Genomic DNA, 19,316 nt, shown 5'->3' on the forward strand with positions numbered 1-19,316 from the left:
AATTCTAAAATAGTCTGCTTGAACTTTCATCATTTCTTTTAATTTATGTAATAACTTTAAAAAAACTGTTAAAACAGCATTTATTTTTGCCAAATCTACACCTCTGCATTTATTTACATCTTTTTTTCCCCTCATAAAAGTAGTACCTGCTTATTAAACTAGAAAAATACTGCATATAGTAAAAAGAATATAAAGTTGTTCATATTCATAGTCATTCTAAAATCTAGGTACTGGTCAACCTTTTGTTTTCAGACATTTTTGTTTTGCTTATTGTAAAAATACAATGCATATTAATTCAACAAATATTTATAGAGGATTTACTTTGTGCTCGGTACCTTGAGAGGTATTGAGGCAGGCTCTGATTTCAGTGACTAAAATAGACAAACTTATACCTTAAGTGTATTTTATCATAATCTGTTTTTGTATTTTAGCTTGCTTTGCACAACTGTTATTTTAATAATGGCAAATTTAATTATGTGGGTGAATCAGTATGTGTAATCATTTGCATATTGTTGGACATTTCCAATTTTTCAATATCATTTTTCTCACTTTTAGAATGTTTCCTTAAAGTACATTTCTTGAAATGGAGAAATCTGGTCAAAGGGTATGGCAACATTTAATGCTCCTGAAAAAAACTTCCAAATTGCTTTTTGAAACATGTACCAATTTTCATTGCTACTAGAAACGGGCAAAGGGATTTTTTTTAAAAAACCAATTTTCCAGGAATTATTATAACAACTAAAAATTGTTTTTGCTATTTTGGTAGATATTTCATTTCAACTTTCCTTTCTGGATAACTAGCAAGGCTAAATTTTTGTTATAATGTTAAATATTTCTTTAAAAATCTTTCTGTAATGCCTTTTGACATACTAAGGTGCTCATGGTTTTGTTTCACGTGTACAGGCTCCTTACCATGACATAAGCCTTTCTGGGTATATACCTTCCCTTAGAGTTATCTCAAAAGAGAAATACAGAAAATAATCACTGAGTTATCTGACGTCAAACCAAGGCTTATGCACCTTTCGAACTCCAGGGCTCAGCCCTTGGTGTAGCACACAGCAGGTTTTCCCCTCAGGATGCAGTGGAAGTGCACCCAGATGTCACTGGGTGCACTTGGATTCTGGGGGTCCAAAGACACTGGGACTAACAATGACAAACAAGGCTGTGTAAACTAAGGCTGAGCCAAGAAATACCTTTCTAGTAAACCAATCCAGTGTTTATGGGTAGAAAGAGAAAACTGCTTAGCCAGAGGACTGAGGATACAAGTAACTGGAAAGCATCAGAAACAGCCAGTAAAACTGAAGGGACACTCAGAAAAGTTATTGACTGGAAGGAAACAAAGCACCTTAAAATCAACAAAATAAATTCATATGTATTCTACATCTTCTATGTGTGAGGGATGCTGTTGGTCATGGTGGATGAGTTGAGGTCTATACCCCAGCTTACATAATCATTCAATTAAGAAACTTCTCAGGTAATTCAGTGAGAGATCCTGTGAAATTCTTAGTTACACATACTCACAATTATGTACACAGATAACAGAGACTCATTGAAAGGAAAAGCATCTCCCAAACTACGGAGGTGCAAAGGATTCTGGGGTCTGACTTATTTGCCCTTAGGCAGGCCTCTTTTTGTCACAACATTTGGTGGATAAGGGGATAAGAGATAATCATTGTAATACTGCAATTGGATTCGGCATCTTCCCTCCTACTACTGCCCTTCTCAGGGCTGTGAGTGAGAGGCTGGCAGGACCCCACACCAACAAGAGAAAAGAAAAGAGACTGAGAAGAAACAATCTTTTGTGTGGTAGCTGGTGTCTGCTTGTGAAACTATTCTGAGGGACCTTATGGGAAAAGGGCGCTTTTTATTATATATTTTATGAAATAATTTCATTAGGTCAAATTTATATGCTCCCAAGAGTGCCCGTGAAACATGAACCCTAATTTCAAGGACTGACATAGCAAAAACAAGAGAGAGAGAGAAAATAATTACAAAACAGGTTGTCACATGAGGAAGAACTAAACATTAGAAGCAATTTGTACCTTACAAGTTACGTCTGGTGGAGGTGATGCCATGTCATCTGGGAGAGGAGCTGTGAGTTGAAATCATTTGAGCAACCCCTTGAGTCAGCTGAATGAAGGGAGCCAGGCACCTCACATTGGGGGGGCAGGGCACTACTGCCCCTAACCTCATGGAACCATTCATTATATTTATGGTGACTTTAACAATAGGTATTATTTGTTGAACACCCAAGTTCCAGGTATTTTGCCAAGAGTATTACCTATATTATCTACATTATCACTAGCCCTAGTGCTCTCTCCAGGACTAATCTAATGTTTCCTTCTTTGACGTTTACCTCACGCCCCACAACTCCAACCTGAATTAATAGTTCCATTATTAATTAATTGATGATTAAGAATGCTCTATTCTCATTCACTTCTTTAATATAGCACTTCTCATTCTGCAGGCTACTTTTCTGGCTGCCCCACTACACAATCGAGCTTGGTTAAGAGCATGACCCATGTTTCACTCCAGTTTCCCAAGCAGTTAGTAGATCCTGAATATTCTGTTGGGTGAAAGTTAAGTTAAACTCCATGACTTCAAACTCACCAAAAAATCATGGAATCATGGAATTTTTGAGAAGAGGGTTTAGAACCTTTGATACAATCTCCTTTTACATAAGAGTAATTGAAATAACTTAACTTGCCCAAGGTCATATGAACTTAGTAGAATGAGGATTAGAATACACTTACCTTGCTTTTCAACCCAATACTATTTCTGAAGACGTTACCAAACACAACTAAATATCTTTCTCCCCTAAGCTCCTCACCCCACTAAATCCTATCAGCAACTGGCCTTTGGGCCTTCAGGCTATTTCTGTGTTCTTAAATTTCCTAAAAGAACCCATGTTTAGCATACAGCTTTCCTTTTATATCTCCCCATTCCAAACAAAGCAAAGCTTGAACTCCAAATTGTCTGGCTTTTGCTGTAACATCACATCGTGTAAAGCTGGGGGAAAATTCTGCGTTTATTTTCACTAACAAGCTTTTCCCACAAGCACTCTTTGACCCAGCCAAATCAAAATGCTCGTCCACAGACCGACCATGCTCTTTTTTGAGGCATGAGTTATTCTATCTGTTCATTCTGAGTGGAATATCCTTACTGCTTATGAATCTAGTGAACTTTAATGAACTGTTCCCCTTCTGGATGAGGAGCTCTTAGCACAGAGTAGAGACCTGGCTTTAGTCACACAGCAACTGAATGAGTGTGTCCAGCACCTAGCAACATAGAGCCCTCAATAAAGTTAACTGAATGACTGTGTCTTTGGAAAATTACGTAAATGTAACTTATTCTTTAGAGTTGTTATCAAGCTTTTACCAAAAGTTTTCTATTAGGAGAAATAATAAGCAAATAGTTGGCTCACTCAGTCTTTTCGTCTTTCCCTTAACTCTGGTACATGTTTTGACTCTGCCATTCTCACTCCCTCTGTGAACTGCACATTCTCACAGCACCCCTGCCCCTGGACACTTGTGGGAGAGGAATCCACAAATTCCTTTGAGGCTCCATCACCGGAACAAGTTCTCAGTAGCTGGAGAAGGTCTGGGCGGCAAACAGGAAGTTTTTGTATTCTGGCTACTTTGTGCCGCGGGGTAAAAACCGCACAGTCCACCTGGAGACTGCAAAAAGAATGGTAGAACAAACAAAACTGTCACTATCTCCACCTAAAGCTTTTCTGGGTGGACATTCTGACCCACCATCACTCAGGACTTCTTTCCAGAACTGGCACCTCGTGCAAGGCAGAAGAGTCCCGCAGAAAAGTGTCATGTATTTAGCTCTCATCGCCACCCCACAACCCCAAACTCTTCTCCTTCACTTTTAAGAATGTTGAGCGGGACATTTTAAACACTGTTTTGGATTTTTAAGGTTTCAAAGCATCCGAAGGACGGTCTCTTTTGGCAGCGACAGTTGCAAGCTGTGAGCCAAAAATAAATAGAGGTTGGTCCCCTAATCAACAAATATATTCTACTCTCTTCAATGCCCAGGACCCCACCTTGTCCCTTCCTCCAGCTTACACGAGGGGCAAGTGGCAGCTCTTCTCCGCCTGCGTGCCTGGCCTCGCCAACAACACCCATTAGTCTCCCGTCTCCCGGGGCGGCGGGGGACTCCCAACCACGCGCCCAGGGCCCTTTCCCAGGTACTGGGGCCCCGGGAGCCACGACGTCCCCCACGCAGGCGGACGGGATGGAACTAGCCCTGGGGACGCGGGTAGCCCAATGGGCAGCCTCCGCCCGGAGGCGGGCCCAGGCCGGAAGCCACCCCGCGGCACAGCGGCCCCACGATACGGTGCCCGCGCCCCCGCCTTCTCTGGCACAGGCTCCGCGGCCAAGGGCGGCAGGGGCCAGCCCGCCAGGTCCCCGCCGCGCTCTTTGTCCTGGCCGCGCGCGGGCGGACGCGTGCACCCCCCGGGTGAGGGGAGGTGCGGGGAGCGCGCGCGGGAGCGCGCGGGAACAGCTCGCGCCCGCCGGGCGCCGGCGGCGCGCGCCCCTCCGCCAGGCAAGCAGCGAGCACGCGCGCCGCCGCCGCGCCCGCCCCTCCCCCCGCGTTCGCCTCGGAACTTGCTGACTGCGCGGCCGGGAGGAGCCGAGCCGGGCGGCGGCGGCGGGAGGCCACAGCGCGCGGGGGTCTCCCGCGTCCCCTCCGCCTCGCCGGGAGCTCGCGCCCTCGCCCAGCCGAGCTCCCACCCCCCCTTTTTTCCGAAGGCGCTGGGCGGCGCCACCCTCCGGCCGGAGCCCGGCACTGCACAACCCCCTCCGACTTTCAATGTTCCACACTCCCCGGCCAGAGCCTCCTCGGCTTCTTTTTTTCCCTCCCCCCCCTTCCCCCCCCCACAGCTGCCTCCATTTCCTTAAGGAAGGGTTTTTTTCTCTCTCCCTCCCCCACACCGTAGCGGCGCGCGAGCGGGCCGGGCGGGCGGCCGAGGTAAGGCGGAGGGGCCGGGGGGCCGCGTGGGGGGCGGCCGGGGCGGCGGCGGCTGCGGTGGGGGAGGGGGCGGGGGCGGGCAGCTTTGTTCGCGCCGGGCGCCCGCGCCGCCGGTGTCCGCGAGCCGCGGCGGGGCCGGCCGGGCTGCTCGCATCACTTGGCGCCCGGCGCGGCGAGCGCTGCCCGCGGCCCCCGCGCGGCCCTCCCCACAAAGGGCCGCGGAGCTGCGTGGCCGCCGCCGCCGGCCGCGACTCGCCTCCGCGGGCGCGGAAATTTGTTGCACTTCTTGGGGCTTTGTTTGTTTGTTTGTTTTTCCTCTGGGTTTCTTATTTTTTTCGTTATTTTGGACAAAATGTCGGTCCGTGATGTAAAAATTGAGCGAGGAACCTTGGTGGCATTGGGAGCTTTGCAGAAGGTGCAGTTTGAATTCTGCTTTTCCCAGGGTGGCAGCTAGGTCTTGGCCGGATGAATCTTCGCTGCTGGCGGTGGAAACAGCTAGAGGAGCTCGTTAGTTGATTTTTAAATTTCCAAGTGTTGTGTTTAAAGCCTTTACGTGCACTGAGAAGGAATCGCCACCTTAAATAAGCATATGGGCGATTAACAGGGTGTGTTTTCCTCTCGGAAAGGGAATTTGGTAGCTTTGACCAATGTCAGTGTGTAAATATTTAGACGTTATTAGTGACTTTTAAACATTTTTTCAGCGAGATCTGTTATTTACAGTATGTCATATGTTATTAATGCTTGTTGCCTAAGTTCCTTGGCAAATCTGTTTCATGCCTTCTGAGAAAGTAGACAATTGATAGATTGTCCAAGAGATGGAAAAAAATGTGAGTGGGTTTTCTAACTTGAGTTCGGCAAATCCCTGAACGCTGGCGTTGTGTGACACATCACCTCCCTTGTAACCCTTGTTGTATGATGAAATAAGTGTGAACACTTTTGAAGCTTTTTCATTACAATACGATATTAGATGAATAGAAGAAAATGCTGTTGGTTTATTTCCTAGATTTAACATTTTCTCCCCATCCTCCCCTGTTCTCTTTAAAAGTTTTCCAAGAGATAACTTCACCAAGATGTCCAGTGATAGGCAAAGGTCCGATGATGAGAGCCCCAGCACCAGCAGTGGCAGTTCAGATGCGGACCAGCGAGACCCAGCCGCTCCAGAGCCTGAAGAACAAGAGGAAAGAAAACCTTCTGCCGCCCAGCAGAAGAAAAACACCAAACTCTCTAGCAAAACCACTGCTAAGTTATCCACTAGTGCTAAAAGGTAATGTGTAAAAGAAGGATCCAGCACACTTTGTCAGGTTGTCTTCCAGGTGGTTGGACGCTTTTGTTGGTTTTACATCAGTAGCAATAGTTCAGAAATATTTACTTCATTATCAGTTTATTTGTACTTGAATGAGTTGTCATTCTTTAGGTGGTATGTATGCAACCTTGCTAGAATTATGCTTTTAAGCAAACTTATTCTGTACTTCGGTAACTTCAGTTGAGTATCCTTGAGTAGAGATTAGACTAACATTCTGACAGATTGTTTAAGGAGTTGGCAAGGAAAATTTGGTGAACCCAAATTAGATGGTACTTTGGGGATGTTTCCTTTTATGAGTCATAATCTTCTTTAATGAAATTGACACTTCCAGAGATTAGCAGGGCCTCTCTTCATGAAACTTAATGATCAGAAATGATCATATTTGCTAGAAAATTGCAAATTCAGGCCTTTGCTATGTTTGAAAGCAGATTTAAAATCGTGCTGCAAATCTGCTTACAGTTTTACAAAACATGACTTTAAATCATGTATCACAGGTAACTTTCGTGGTTAAATTATGATTATCCCTCCCTGTGCTTGTGAGGGCAAATCAAACTGAAAAGTAGCCCTTTACAATTTGAGGTGTCACTGGTGATAGAAAACTTTCATTGTCCTTGGACCTCTTCACTCTGAAACTTGTGGATGTGCTTGACAAGTTAATACTCAACAGCAGGAGAAACATATTTAATTGGATGTAAGTGGAAGATCATTTGTTTCCTATTGATTTATATTTTCTGATAGAGAAGAAAAGATTCTGTCAATGAGACTCTGTCAGTGGTAGTAGTAGTGGAACATCCACAAACTCTAGTAATTATACATAAAATGTATAATCTCTACAGCGTTAGCCAATGTTGACATTTTGTTAATTTTTATTGATCACAACTAAAGGAAAAAATATTTCTACAAATACTGCATTCTGTGGTGATTCATAAATACTCATATTTTTCTATGGATTTTCACCTTTATTGTCTCAGTAATGATGTATTAATAACTTGAGAATATTTTTGAATGGCAGCAGTCTTTGACATAATATAAAATCCTTCTCAATTTGGTATAGTGTTGATGCAGAACATATTAGACACGTCTAAAGTTTTGAAAGCATCTTAAATTTGAATCAAATCAGAGAACTGCTTTTCTCCCCCTTAACTCAGGCCTATGTATTTTCTCTTTCTGTCAATATTTACTAAATTTAAGTGCTGTGCCTATGATCAGGGAAAACAGAAATGGGTAAATTAGAATGTCATGTAGTCTTCGAAAGTTTTTCACCAGTAAAGATATTTGTAAATTTTAAACTTTTTTTTTGACAGATAAAATATTGTCAGAACTGTTAATGTGCTGTTGCAGTAGCCTGTTAATTTTTACCTCAGTAAAAGTCACTCGAAGTCCTTGTCAAATATTCCAGTGCTTTCCCTCCTCCCTTTTTGTCTCATTTGCATATAAGCTTGAAAAGAGAATTTCTTTGGTAAAAAGTGTTTTGAAATAGATATTATATTCTTTACTGAGTACTAGTGGATGAGTATTTCTCAAATCAAGTGTAAATGACTTACTTATTTGCAGCAGCAAGTGAGAAAAAAAGCTGCAAAGTTTCTGTTAAGGGATTTGGGTTATGCCTCTGAGAACAAAGAGGAAGCAGCCATGTTAGCATTACTGAAGGCAGAGCCAGCCTTGCATTTAACTGCATGATGGTAGAGGGCAGTGTAATTCCCTGGTTATTCTGTAGACTATCTCAAATCCTTTTTGTCTCTTCTCATTTCACTAACAGAATTCAGAAGGAGCTAGCTGAAATAACCCTTGATCCTCCTCCTAATTGCAGGTAAGAAATGAATTTTGTTGTTTCGGTTTCAAATTGTGGAAAAATATCAAGAGATTGATGTATTGTCTGGATATGTGTGCAGCAGAGGAGACAACGTTTGCTTCTTTACAGCTTTGCAAGTGCATTAAACAAAAATTGTAGAAGGTGAACTAGATAAAATTGGGAGAAAAATACTTTTTAGCATAAGTATACTTTGTGGATTTATGAATATACTGATTTTGTGCTTCTGAGATTCTTATGAATGGTGCTGATTTTTGTTCTGATGTATTTCTGTAGAGGGTGTTTATTCAGAAGTATACTGAAGAAACTTCTAAAATTTTGCTCAGCTTTAAAGTTACTGCTTGTGTGCAGTCTGTACTGACCTTCCCTATTTAGAAATTGCTGAATGTGGTGTTACAAAATGTAAATGCAGTAAACAAGCATATAGTTGGTTCTGTTTGATTTATTCAGTTACTAGCCTTAAGGATAAATTTTATGGGCTAAGCTAATGGTTTTAGTCCTCGTTTTCTACAGAATGCATTGTTGGAATTATTTACGTTTTAAGCCAATGTCCTGATGGCTTGAGGAAATTTTTAGTAATTTTGGTAGTTGGAATTTGTGTATGAAAAGCAGTAAATGAATTGGAATTGTGAGAATTCATTTCAGTGGAACTCAGGTAGATGAATTTAAGATTATTGGTTGGTATAAGATACATTAAAAGTATCTGGTTGAGTATTTTTTCTCCAATAATTTTTTTCATTTCATTTGTATAGCGCTCTATTCTTTTTTAAATGACTATATGGCTTACAAAATTGAACACACATAGAAAACAATATTGTAGATAATTTGTGAAGAGATATGTGCCCAATAATGCGAACGGCTGCAAGAAATAAGGCAGTTTTATGGTTTGATAGGAAAATGTTTTCGTGTTTAACCTGTATTTCTGTTACAAGTTGTATTCACTTGGGATGATAGACCCTATCTCTGAAGTCTACTTGTGATATATAATAGGGTATAATCCAATTGCTTCTTACTGTGTATGTTAACTGGATCCTCAGATAAGGTGATTTGATCCTGATTTATCCATTGAATGAACAGTTTGCTTGTATTTGTAATTTCAGTTCAAACAGGAAACATGAATGTAAACTAATTTTAAGGAGATAGTGGTATGTGAGATCTCAAAGTATTACTTAAGAGCTGTGCTGTCCAGTAACGTCACCACTTGCCACATGTGGCTGTTGACCTCTTCGGTTGTGGCTAGTCCAAAATGAGATGTGGTATAAGGGTAAAATTTATACACATTGGATTTTGAAAACTTTGTACAACAAAAGAGTGTATAATATTGCATTGACTTAAAAAATATGTTCATTGCATGTTAAAATAATATTTTGGATGTATCTGGCTATATAAAATGTTATTAAAATGAATTTCAATTTTTTACTATTTTAATATGGTTATTGGAATATTTAAAATTACATATGTGACTTGCATTATATTTCTATTGAACAGTGCTGCTTTAGAGAACAAGCAAATCAAAGTATTTTCCCTCCAGCCTTCTAAATGGTGTGTCAAATCTGTAGCCATTTAGGGAGGTCAAGTTAAATTTGCTCGCTGGAAGAATCACTTAACTTGCAGAGTGTGTTCTGATATTTCCCATTATGAAAAATGTAAAGATCTATCAATTCAGAACTCTTAAATGTTTTAAAATTGCATGTAAGGTCAAACATTTTTAAAGGTTTCTGTTGATTTTCTGCAAATGGAAGAAACTAATGTATATGCATAAATCTAGAAAGCCTAGTAGACATGTGTTGAGTGCCCTCAGAGCAATAGCCTGCTGTTGCAGTTACCAGAGAAATCTGCTTTACATGTTTAACTTGGGAATGTTTCCTCAAGGTCACTGAGGATTATTTTAGAGGGAGTAGAATCTTTCCACGAGATAGGTGGTTTCACTTGTCTTTCTCTTTATATACCAGATTTCATTTAAGTCCTTGAAATAATGCTTCCTCATTTAGTGATTAGACTAGTGAAACATCAAAACTTTGAGTTTTCTGTGAACAATAACATGGAACACCTCATCCCTGCTTTCCCTTGTCACAACCTGTGATGACTCTCACCTATTGCAAATGACATCTTTTAGTTCTCAAGTTCTTTTAATAGATGAGTTTATGTGTGGCTGTGGTATGTGAAAAACAGACATAAAATATGTCTTAGTAGGGAACCAGGATAAGTTGTTGCTTATTATTGGAGGCAGTGTTTTTCCCTATGCCTCACATGTAAAATATCCAGATACTTTGTTTGTCTTCAAATTCTTTTGGGTGGAAGAAGACCTACTTTTTGTCCTTGAGTGGGAATTGGAATACTGAGTATTCAGTAAAGGTGTTTTAGAATTTTGACAAGTAAGAAGCCTGAATTTGTATTATATTTTTGCCTTTGTGTCAGATCTGTGACAGACTGTGGTGTTATGTTCTTTTAATTCACAAGTGCGTAAATGAGAATTTTAGCTTTACGGTGATTGTACAGTTTAAATTTATTAATTTATGCTGTAATTAAAAATGGAATCTATATTCATAAATTCTAGAATATGTGAATTCATATTGCCTGAGATCTATGAAACCTAATACATTTGGCTTTCATGTGTAGTTATTTAATCAGAATTCCATTACAGTCTTGAATACGATTTTTACAAGTTTGTCAAAGTACGTGACAGCTTTAATTCTTCCTCGGGGAAGAAATGTAAAGTATATCTGTGTACATTCAGGAAAACGTTGAATGAAATACAAGAAAACTCAGCAAAACAAAAATTATTCAGACTGGGACGATTTCTTTAAAATCCCTTCCTATTTTTTAATTAATGAAATATTGTTTAATTAGTATATAGTTATGTCTAGTACATACACACCCAGGGTGATGTTAGTATTGTGTATGGCTTTATACATGTTTTAGTATATTTTGATAGCATTGATATTTCTTTTCCTGATAATGTAAAAGTTTGATAATGACGTTATTTCCAGTGATTTGATGTTATTTTAGGTTTTAGGTATTGGAGGGCCATGGACCATAGTGTACTAAACATAGGGATATATTATTTATTGGTTTCAATTTATGCTGTTTACATAGAGTATAAATAATTGATACATCAATGAGAGTCAAGGGAAATTGTGTTATGGGCATTTCCCTATTTGTATTTAGAGAGAATTATTGACTAGAATTGTTTAGTGATGTGTTATTAAGACATTTACTTTCCATCTGTTTCCCAGAGGGTGTCCTTGTCCTCTCCTAGTCACCACTTGTGCGAACAGCAAAAGTTTAGCAAGGTACTTGATTTCTAACTTAACCCTTAATTTCTTTCCATATAGGAAGAAGCACAAATATACACTCTTAAAATACTCATCAGTATGTTCAGAGTGAATCTATTCTGAAGATATTCGGGGGTATTTGTATTAATAAATAGTTTATTGATGTGGGAAAGGCCATATTGGGGGATATGTATTACAGTTTCAAGTTTATAGTATGAATACACTGACTAGCAAAACCTGAGATGAGGTAATTTCGTTGACTTTCTTCTTTAAAAATAAAAAAATAATGAAATCATAAAAGAAGCAGTTGTTTCTAAACCAGTAGTTGGTAATCTCTAGCTTCCTCATTAGTCTAATTGTCTGAGGATAATTTCTACTTTCTTATGAGGGTTGCTGCCACTTTCCATCATTTTCTAGGGTAGACTAGAACTTTGCTACTTAAAAGAGTGACCTGCCGACTGTCAGCATCTGCGTCACAGATGAGTTTGTTAGAAATGCAGACTCTTGCTTCCCCCAACCCCCAACCCAGAATTTGAATTTAACAAGATTCCTGGTGAATTGCATATGTAAGTAGGTTTGAAAAGTGCTGGTACTGGAGCAAGACTGTCTGGGTTGAGATCCATGCTCTGCCACTAACTTGCTGTGTTACCTTAGATACATTTTGGAATATTTCTGTTCTTCTCAGTTGTAAAGTGGGGATTAAATTAATACTCCCCTTTATAATAGGGTTATTGTGAGGATTAAACGAATTAATATGTTTAAGTTTTGTAGCAGTGTAAATGGAGTCAGTAAAGTGGCCACAGCAAGATAAAAATGGGAGACACAGTGTAGTGGTGTGCTCTCACTGTTGCTGACATTTTCTCCAGTGCATTGATGTCTTATATAATTTTATCTTAATTCATCACCAGATTATTGAGTACAAGTACATAACAAGCAATTTGTTTTTTATTATCAGTAAAAGTAGTTCCTAGAAACTTGTGTAAAAAAAAATAAACCTAAAAGCTTCAGGCATAGATGAACAAATACTGCATCCCTTTTAAAGGAACATACATAAGATCAATGATATTTAATTCAATAGAGAATATTATGATTGTCCAGTAAAGTATAATAAACAATTTTTAGATAAGAGTAATGATTGTGTTTTCCCCTTTTAAAATATAAGAATTTGTGATTTTACTGTGAATGGGATTATATCAGCAGTTCTAAAATTCACGTTCTGGATTGCTGTTACCTGCATTACCTAACCCCATAGCATTCTTTCCTTGTCTGTGAACTAAGGAGAAATTTTGAAAGCTTTTTTCTAATTGGCATATGAAAGCAGGTAATAATTGAAATAACGTGTGATCCCTATATTAGCTTTGTTGGTTGATTGTAGAGTACTTGGTTGTAAACTCTCTCACACATATAGATAGATTGCTTTTTCTTAATACATTTGATTGTTTTTGTTTTGGTGTTTGCTACAAGATTGTATCTCATTGGTTATCTAGTCCTTTTATTTTCAACTCTTCAAAAAAAAAGATCCTGGAAGCCCCTTTTTATAAAAATTAAATCTTAATTGGAAGCTCGACTGTAAAACAGATAAATATAGAACTACTCTGACAAAGTATTTTTCATCCCACTGTGCCATGGTCATCTGTAGGTACTTTATATTAGTTTTATTGTTGATAAATTCATTTTGGCATCAGTGTAGACCTCAAAAGTCGTGAGGATTTTTCTGAGGACTTGGGCGTTAGTGATAATTTTAAATGATTTATGATCAAAGCAAATTGATGTTTTATTTCTCAATAAGCCAGTAGTTTTTTTCAACACAACTGTAATAAAGTACTTTTTTCATGCTGTATTATAATACTTGTCTACCTTCTGCAAGAGCGAGTGTTCCTTGAAGGCAGAGATTGTCTTATTCATTTTTGTATCTCTTCCTTCCTTCACATGGTGCTTTGCATGTGAAGGTCTGTTAATAAATAAATTGAAGTCTCTCAAATTGACATAGAAATAGCAATTCCAGGCAAAACAATGACTTCAGAGAAAATTTATTAAATATCCCATATGTTCTTTACCTTTTTCATAATTATGATATTTAATATTTAATAACCTATTCAAAGTTTACCTAGCTACTGTTTTTGCTTATGAGAGGCAATTGATACTCACAGTAGGCCTAGTTATTTCCTTCATACATGCCAGTGTAGCAAAAATGCTTAGTACCCTGTGTGACTAGAAACATTTTCCAAAGGAGTGACCAAGTGAAAATAATATTCTTCTCTCTAAACTTCACATTTTTGTTAAGAATCTATTAAGTTCAATGCAGATAACGTAATTAGAAGGTGGGTAAAACAGTGTGTGCTTTTAGAAAAGTTATGTGTTGACTTTGCAGCTACATGCTGCAAATCATATTCCTCTTATAACCAATTAGTACTTTATTCTTTCCTTAAATGTGTTGCTGTAACAGCAACTATGGCTATGTTTAATTTTCAGGAAAATCAACAAGTCTTGCATAGAGTGTAAGGACATTCAGATTGAGAATGAAGAACTTGACCTTTCAGTCTCTTCTTCCCTATCAATATGAGATGAAAACATAATAAAATCACTTGTAAATCTAGAGAAATAGAAAGTGATTTTTTTTTTTCACATACCAATTTTGACAGGTAAGTATATTTGGGCATTTTAATTGGAATCTGGAAGCTGAAATATCTTCAAACTTTTAATCTTTTTTTTCCCTTTGGATCAGTGGTTCTCAACTGAGGCAATTTTTGTCCTGCCCTTCCCCAGCCCCCCCAGTCTAGGTGACAATTGGTAATGCCTGGAGATATTTTTTGCTTTTCATAACTGAGGGAGAAGGGGGCTACCACTGACATTAGTAGGTAGAAGTCAGGGATACTGCTGAATACCCTATAATACATAGGACAGACCCCCCACAATAAAGGATTATCTGGGCCAAAATGTCTAGTGCTGAAGTTGAGAGACCCTCCTATAGATATTTGTTCCTGTACTTTGCCCCTTGAATGTTTGAATAGTTTGCTTTTGACTGTTTTCCTGTCTTATTAGTGATGCCTCTTTAATATATTCACCTACATGCTCCTCAGCTGGTTCTTCACTTCCTGCTACTTCTGTGCATAGTTTACACATATCTTACATTATTTGACATACGCGTGTATTATTTTTTATGCGAAACCACAGGAATGGCTACCTTGAGTACCTGCTAAATTATGGTCTTCTGAGGCCAGAAATGCTTACAGCAGTATTTTTATTTCTTTTAGGTCTTGTGCCAGTTAATTATATCCCTGCATGATCTAGCTTTAGGCTGGTTATGTCTATTCTACTAGGAGTATTAAAATAACATCATGGAGAAATAACATTGGACAGTCATCAAAATTCAGTTTGACATTGAGTTACACGCAGGTTAGAAATTTGTGCTCCTCATTTGGGTTTTATTTTCATCATTACGACAATACACAAGTTACTTCAATTTTTACAAGTTCCCAATCCTTTATTTCAAACCCTTGGGGCCGGATGTGTTTCAGAATGCAGAAATTTTCATGTTTTAGAAAGGTAATATGATATGTTTGTGGTGCTTTATGTAATCTGTTCCACAGCATTACTGTTTCTCTGCATTACTGTTTCCACACCAAAAATGTATTAATATTCATACAGGTGGGATAAATAGAAGCTACAAATAGTTTCAAGTCAGTTCAGATTTAGGGTTGCTACCAAATTATTTTGTAACAACCTTATTAAAACTTCGTTTTTTTTTATCCAGAGTTTTGAGATACTAGAATTGTAGATAAGCAGTTAATGGCCCTATACAGTAGTTCCCTCTTATCTGTGGGGAATACATTTCAAGACTCCTCTGTGGATGCCTGAAAGTTGACATAGTAGTCATTGTTAAGCAAAATGAAGGTTATTTGAAAATAAGCACTGCAGTAGTCTATAACCAATTCTAATAGTGGAGTCTGATAGTCAAGACCACTACTAAGTGACTAGAGAAAGCTTGTTCTACCTGCAGCCGTTGGGCCACATGGTGGCTAGGACATCTTTGAAAGTGGTCTGACACATTCATAAACTTTCTTAAAACATTATGAGATTTTTTTTTTCTTTCTCTTTTTTTTTTTTTTTTTTTTAGCTCATCGGCTATTGTTAGTGTATTTTATGTGGCCCAAGAGAGTTCTTCTACTGTGGCCCAGGGAAACCAAAAGATTGGACACTTCTGGACTAGAGCATATGCAGTGTGGGTAAACTGGACAAAAGTACGATTCAAGTCCAAGTGGGATGGAACAGGGCAATGTGAGATTTCATCATGCTGCTTAGAATGAGGTGCGATTTAAAACTTAAGAATTATTTCTGGAATTTTTCCATTTAATATTTTTGGATTGTGGTTGACCTAGAGTAACGGGAACTGTGGGAAGTGGAACTGCACGGATAAATAGGGACTGCTTTGCTACTTCTGTTACGTGACCATGACTGAAATTACTTACTACTCATGATGAAAGGGTGTTTTTATTTGCTTTGCTTTCTTTTTTACCTGTTTCCTAATAGCTGATTTTGGTTTCTCAGTTGTTATTTTTGGTTTATTGGGTTTTTTGTTTTGCAACTTGTATGCTTAAGAGTTCTTTTCTCTTAAGGTGAAACTATCAGTGTCCACTTGTTTTTAAGTTGTTCTTTGTATATTGGGTTGTTTTTTCACTTTGCTTTCAAATACTGTCTTTAAATCATTCCATTCATTCTAGATGCACAATATTACACAGAAAGGAAGGTAATCTTTAATACTTAAACACAAGTATTAAGTAATACTTAATACTTACGTATGTATTTTGCCTTGCATTAAGTGCAATTAGACTATAAAAGGAGACATTAAATTTTGCTGGTTGTGTTGTGATTACAAACAAAACTAGAATGCTCAGTGGCTCAACATATAAAGATTTAGTTTTCACTCATGTGAAGTCCACTGTGGGTCCAGAGACTATCTTGAGTAGCTCTTCTCTGTGTTGACTTGTATCTATATATCTTGTAGCTCTGACATTTGGAACATGTGTCCAGGCAAGACACCTGGAGGGTCATGTGGCAACTTTCAAGTGCTTTGGTCTGGAAGTAAGGCATGAATTAGTCATCCGTGTAGAGTAACTGCAAAGTAGCTGAAAAATGTGTAGAAGTGTACAGATGCTTGGGGAGAAATCAATTTCCGTGCCACAAAGTAGGCACACATTCTCTCTCTTTCTCTCTCTCTCTCTCTCTCTATGAATAAGTGACTTTCACTCTTACTTCAAAAGCTTAAAGAGGAAGTAATTGAGTACCAGCTTGGCACTGTGCTAGGTTCCACAGTATAGTAACCTAATAATACAATATTTTGTTTTAAATCCTAAAACAACTCTATGAAGTAAATATTATTATTCCGTTTAAATTTCAAAACTGAATGTGAGTGATGAGAAAATTGCCAAATGTCATGCAGTGTGTATGTATATATGACAGATCCAGGGCAAAAACCTAGTTTTTGACTTGAAATGAAAGCATTTTTGGTTTTGTACAGTGCTGTTTGAAAAATCTTGTAAAAGCAGAGTTCATATAGATCTCTAAGTACATGCTTAGTGTAAGTATATCCCTTTCATTTGCTTATTTCTCAAAGGATCCAAAATACTGTTCCTGTCAGGCTTTAGAATCTGGCAAATAAAGTCCAGATGGTGAATTGGAGAAAGAAGAGGGTTTCCTTCTTTGGCTTGGAGATGCCAGGCCCTTCCTACATTTATCTTTTAAAAATTATCATTCAGAAGCATTTTCTTTTCAGGTAGTATTCCCCAAGTGGTCAGCTGTCTTGTCTTGTTCTCTTTCTTTGTAGGAAGACTGTCAGGGATTGAATATGATCATAATGGAAAAGGTAAATCTGTTTGCAGCCATGTAGTTCTTTATGTATGGCTTTCTTACAGGCAGAGGAGTAACTTTTAAATCTACCTTTACTTTTTTCTCTGGGGTGTTGTGAAACATTCCATGTTTATGAATTGCTTTGAAATTGGAAAAATTCTCTCTGCAGATAAGAATTTTTGTGTTTTATGAGGAAGAACTCCAATCATGTAGGATTTTAAGGGATTTTTAAAGCTGATATCTCAGTAATGTGAGCATGTATTATCTTTTAATATTGATACCAGCTCTGATTTTTTTTGCAGAAATTTGGATTTTTTTATTAGGTTCCTCTTAATTTTGTCTTGTTTTATATATTTCATAGTTTATTTAAACTGTTTCTTCTAAACTTACGAATTTGTACTTTTAAATTTATGTAAACTGGTGATCATTAGTATGGGGATTTGCTTTTTCTCTTTTTTCTTTTTTTTTTTTTTTTTTTTGAGACAGGGTCTCACTCTGTCACTCAGGCTGGAGTGCAGCATGATCTTGTCCCAGTGTAACCTCTGCCTCCCAGCCTCAAGCTATCTTCCCACCTCAGCCTCCTGAGTAGCTGGGACTACAGGCGCACCCCACCATGCCCGGCTAACTTTTTTTTCTTTTTGGAGACAGAGTCTTGCTCTGTCACCCAGACTGGAGTGAAATGGCACAATGTCAGCTCACTGCAACCTCTGCCTCCCAGGTTCAAGCAGTTCTCCTGCCTCAGCCTCCCGGGTAGCTGGGACTATAGGCATGTGCCACCACACCCGACTAATTGTGTATTTTTTTAGTAGAGACAGGGTTTCACCATGTTGATCAGGCTGGGATTTGCTTTTTCCAGTGAGTCTCTTTGGAAGAGTGGCTGGTCCACTTTATAAAACAGAACTAATGTTCTCAGGGTGATCTACCACATTTATATATTTCATTTTAAATTGATGACATTATTGAGTTTTATTAAGCAAATACATGCCTTGCATCTTGTCTAAATGCAGTAGTAAAGTTAAATTCTAAAGCCTTGAGATTTTTCTCTCTGTTGACATTGTATCGGTTTTATAAGGGTGTATAGAGAAATAACAAAAGCTTGTTTATTGCATCTGTTTTGGATGTGCCTGTCGGTAGGTGGTGATAAAGTAATACCAATAGTGAGGATCAGCTCAGGGTCATTCAGTTTTTAAACATCCCAGTTCCTTCTTTTTGGTCCTTGATGTGTATAATAACTGTTTTAATTTTATGGTTATTCACAACAAATGAAGCTTTGAAAGGAACTGCGGTGTAGTCTGTCTTTTTTGGAAGCTTTTGGACTAGTTATTGCCATTCCAGAGTTTTTTGCTGCTTTAATGTTCCAGAGCAAATATACTCAGTCATTCTGTTTAACTTCCAGCTTGTCTGGGGAAAAATAAAGACATCTCTAGTCCAAAATTGCTTTTGGGAGTATAGTTCCACATCTTTTGGTCTGAATGAAAGGCCTAGGGAAACATGAATTTTGTTACCTTTTTATTTTATTTTCCTTCACTTATAAATCATCATCATGATCCTCCCTTTACATCCATGCATCTCACTTTTTATAAACACTGTTTATTCCCTTTCTGAGGGTGGTTATTTGTAGTTAGTTTTGCCATTTACAGTCTTATAGGTCCTTTACAAATGGATCATTTTTTCACATTAAATTTTAGTAGGTCAAGAATCCATTTATTCAGGGTCCCGAAGAGAATGGATCTCAGAAGATTGTGGCTACATATTTTTTATGGCTTCCTATTGCTTTCTGTAGTCTTCTCAATTTAAACAGTAGCAATAACAAAATGTAGACGGTAGCATAAGGCATTGGCTTTATGATTTATTCTTGCCTCATACTTGTTTCTTAGGGTATTGGTGTTATTTGTTAGATTTGGAATATATATGCTTGTACTAAATTTACCTGGTATCACAATGAGAAGAAACCTGGCATTTGAAGGCTTTGAACACAAACTCAGAGGCATGTAAATCTGTGGAATTCAATGGCAGTTTTAACTAGTGTGCCTTTAATTTTTATTCATTTTATATTTACACCAGTGTCCTTGTTAAATTTTAAAAGACATTTTTCTCATCT

At 38.3% G+C, this 19,316-nt stretch overlaps 2 protein-coding genes across 5 annotated transcripts in view; one reads left to right on the forward strand and one right to left on the reverse strand.

Annotated features, from left to right (window-relative positions):
- Positions 1-255: 255 nt before the first annotated feature.
- On the reverse strand, positions 256-5,868 carry LOC141408128 (uncharacterized). The gene is made up of 2 exons (XM_074008563.1): positions 5,826-5,868; positions 256-5,305 (listed from the first exon to the last, which is right to left on the reverse strand). The coding sequence occupies exons 1-2, from the start codon at positions 5,866-5,868 to the stop codon at positions 3,900-3,902; spliced, it is 1,449 nt and encodes a 482-aa protein (XP_073864664.1). The 3' UTR covers positions 256-3,899.
- The window catches only part of UBE2E3 (ubiquitin conjugating enzyme E2 E3), an 82,632-nt gene continuing 67,927 nt past the window's right edge, over positions 4,612-19,316 (forward strand). Inside the window, exons 1-4 of one of the 4 annotated variants that reach the window (XM_074009551.1) lie at positions 4,612-4,980; positions 6,026-6,244; positions 8,043-8,093; positions 11,330-12,369. In XM_074009551.1, coding sequence (XP_073865652.1) covers positions 6,051-6,244; positions 8,043-8,093; positions 11,330-11,480 — 396 coding nt within the window. In that variant the 5' untranslated portion in view covers positions 4,612-4,980; positions 6,026-6,050 and the 3' untranslated portion in view covers positions 11,481-12,369. Of the gene's footprint in view, positions 5,488-6,025; positions 6,245-8,042; positions 8,094-11,329; positions 12,370-19,316 lie in introns of those variants that run through there. The other 3 variants (XM_045367337.2, XM_045367338.3, XM_045367339.3) reach the window with 3 other exon arrangements.

Source organism: Macaca fascicularis, chromosome 12 (assembly GCF_037993035.2).
Source record: "Macaca fascicularis isolate 582-1 chromosome 12, T2T-MFA8v1.1".
In the NCBI taxonomy this organism is placed as follows: Eukaryota; Metazoa; Chordata; class Mammalia; order Primates; family Cercopithecidae; genus Macaca; species Macaca fascicularis.

Bases quoted from the DNA above. Each gene is read 5' to 3' on its own strand.
- LOC141408128 (XM_074008563.1), bottom strand. From the start codon at position 5,868: ATGTGTCACACAACGCCAGCGTTCAGGGATTTGCCGAACTCAA. The intron at 5,306-5,825 runs GTTAGAAAACCC...GAAAAAAATAAG, and splicing joins CAGGGATTTGCCGAACTCAA to AAACCCAGAGGAAAAACAAA.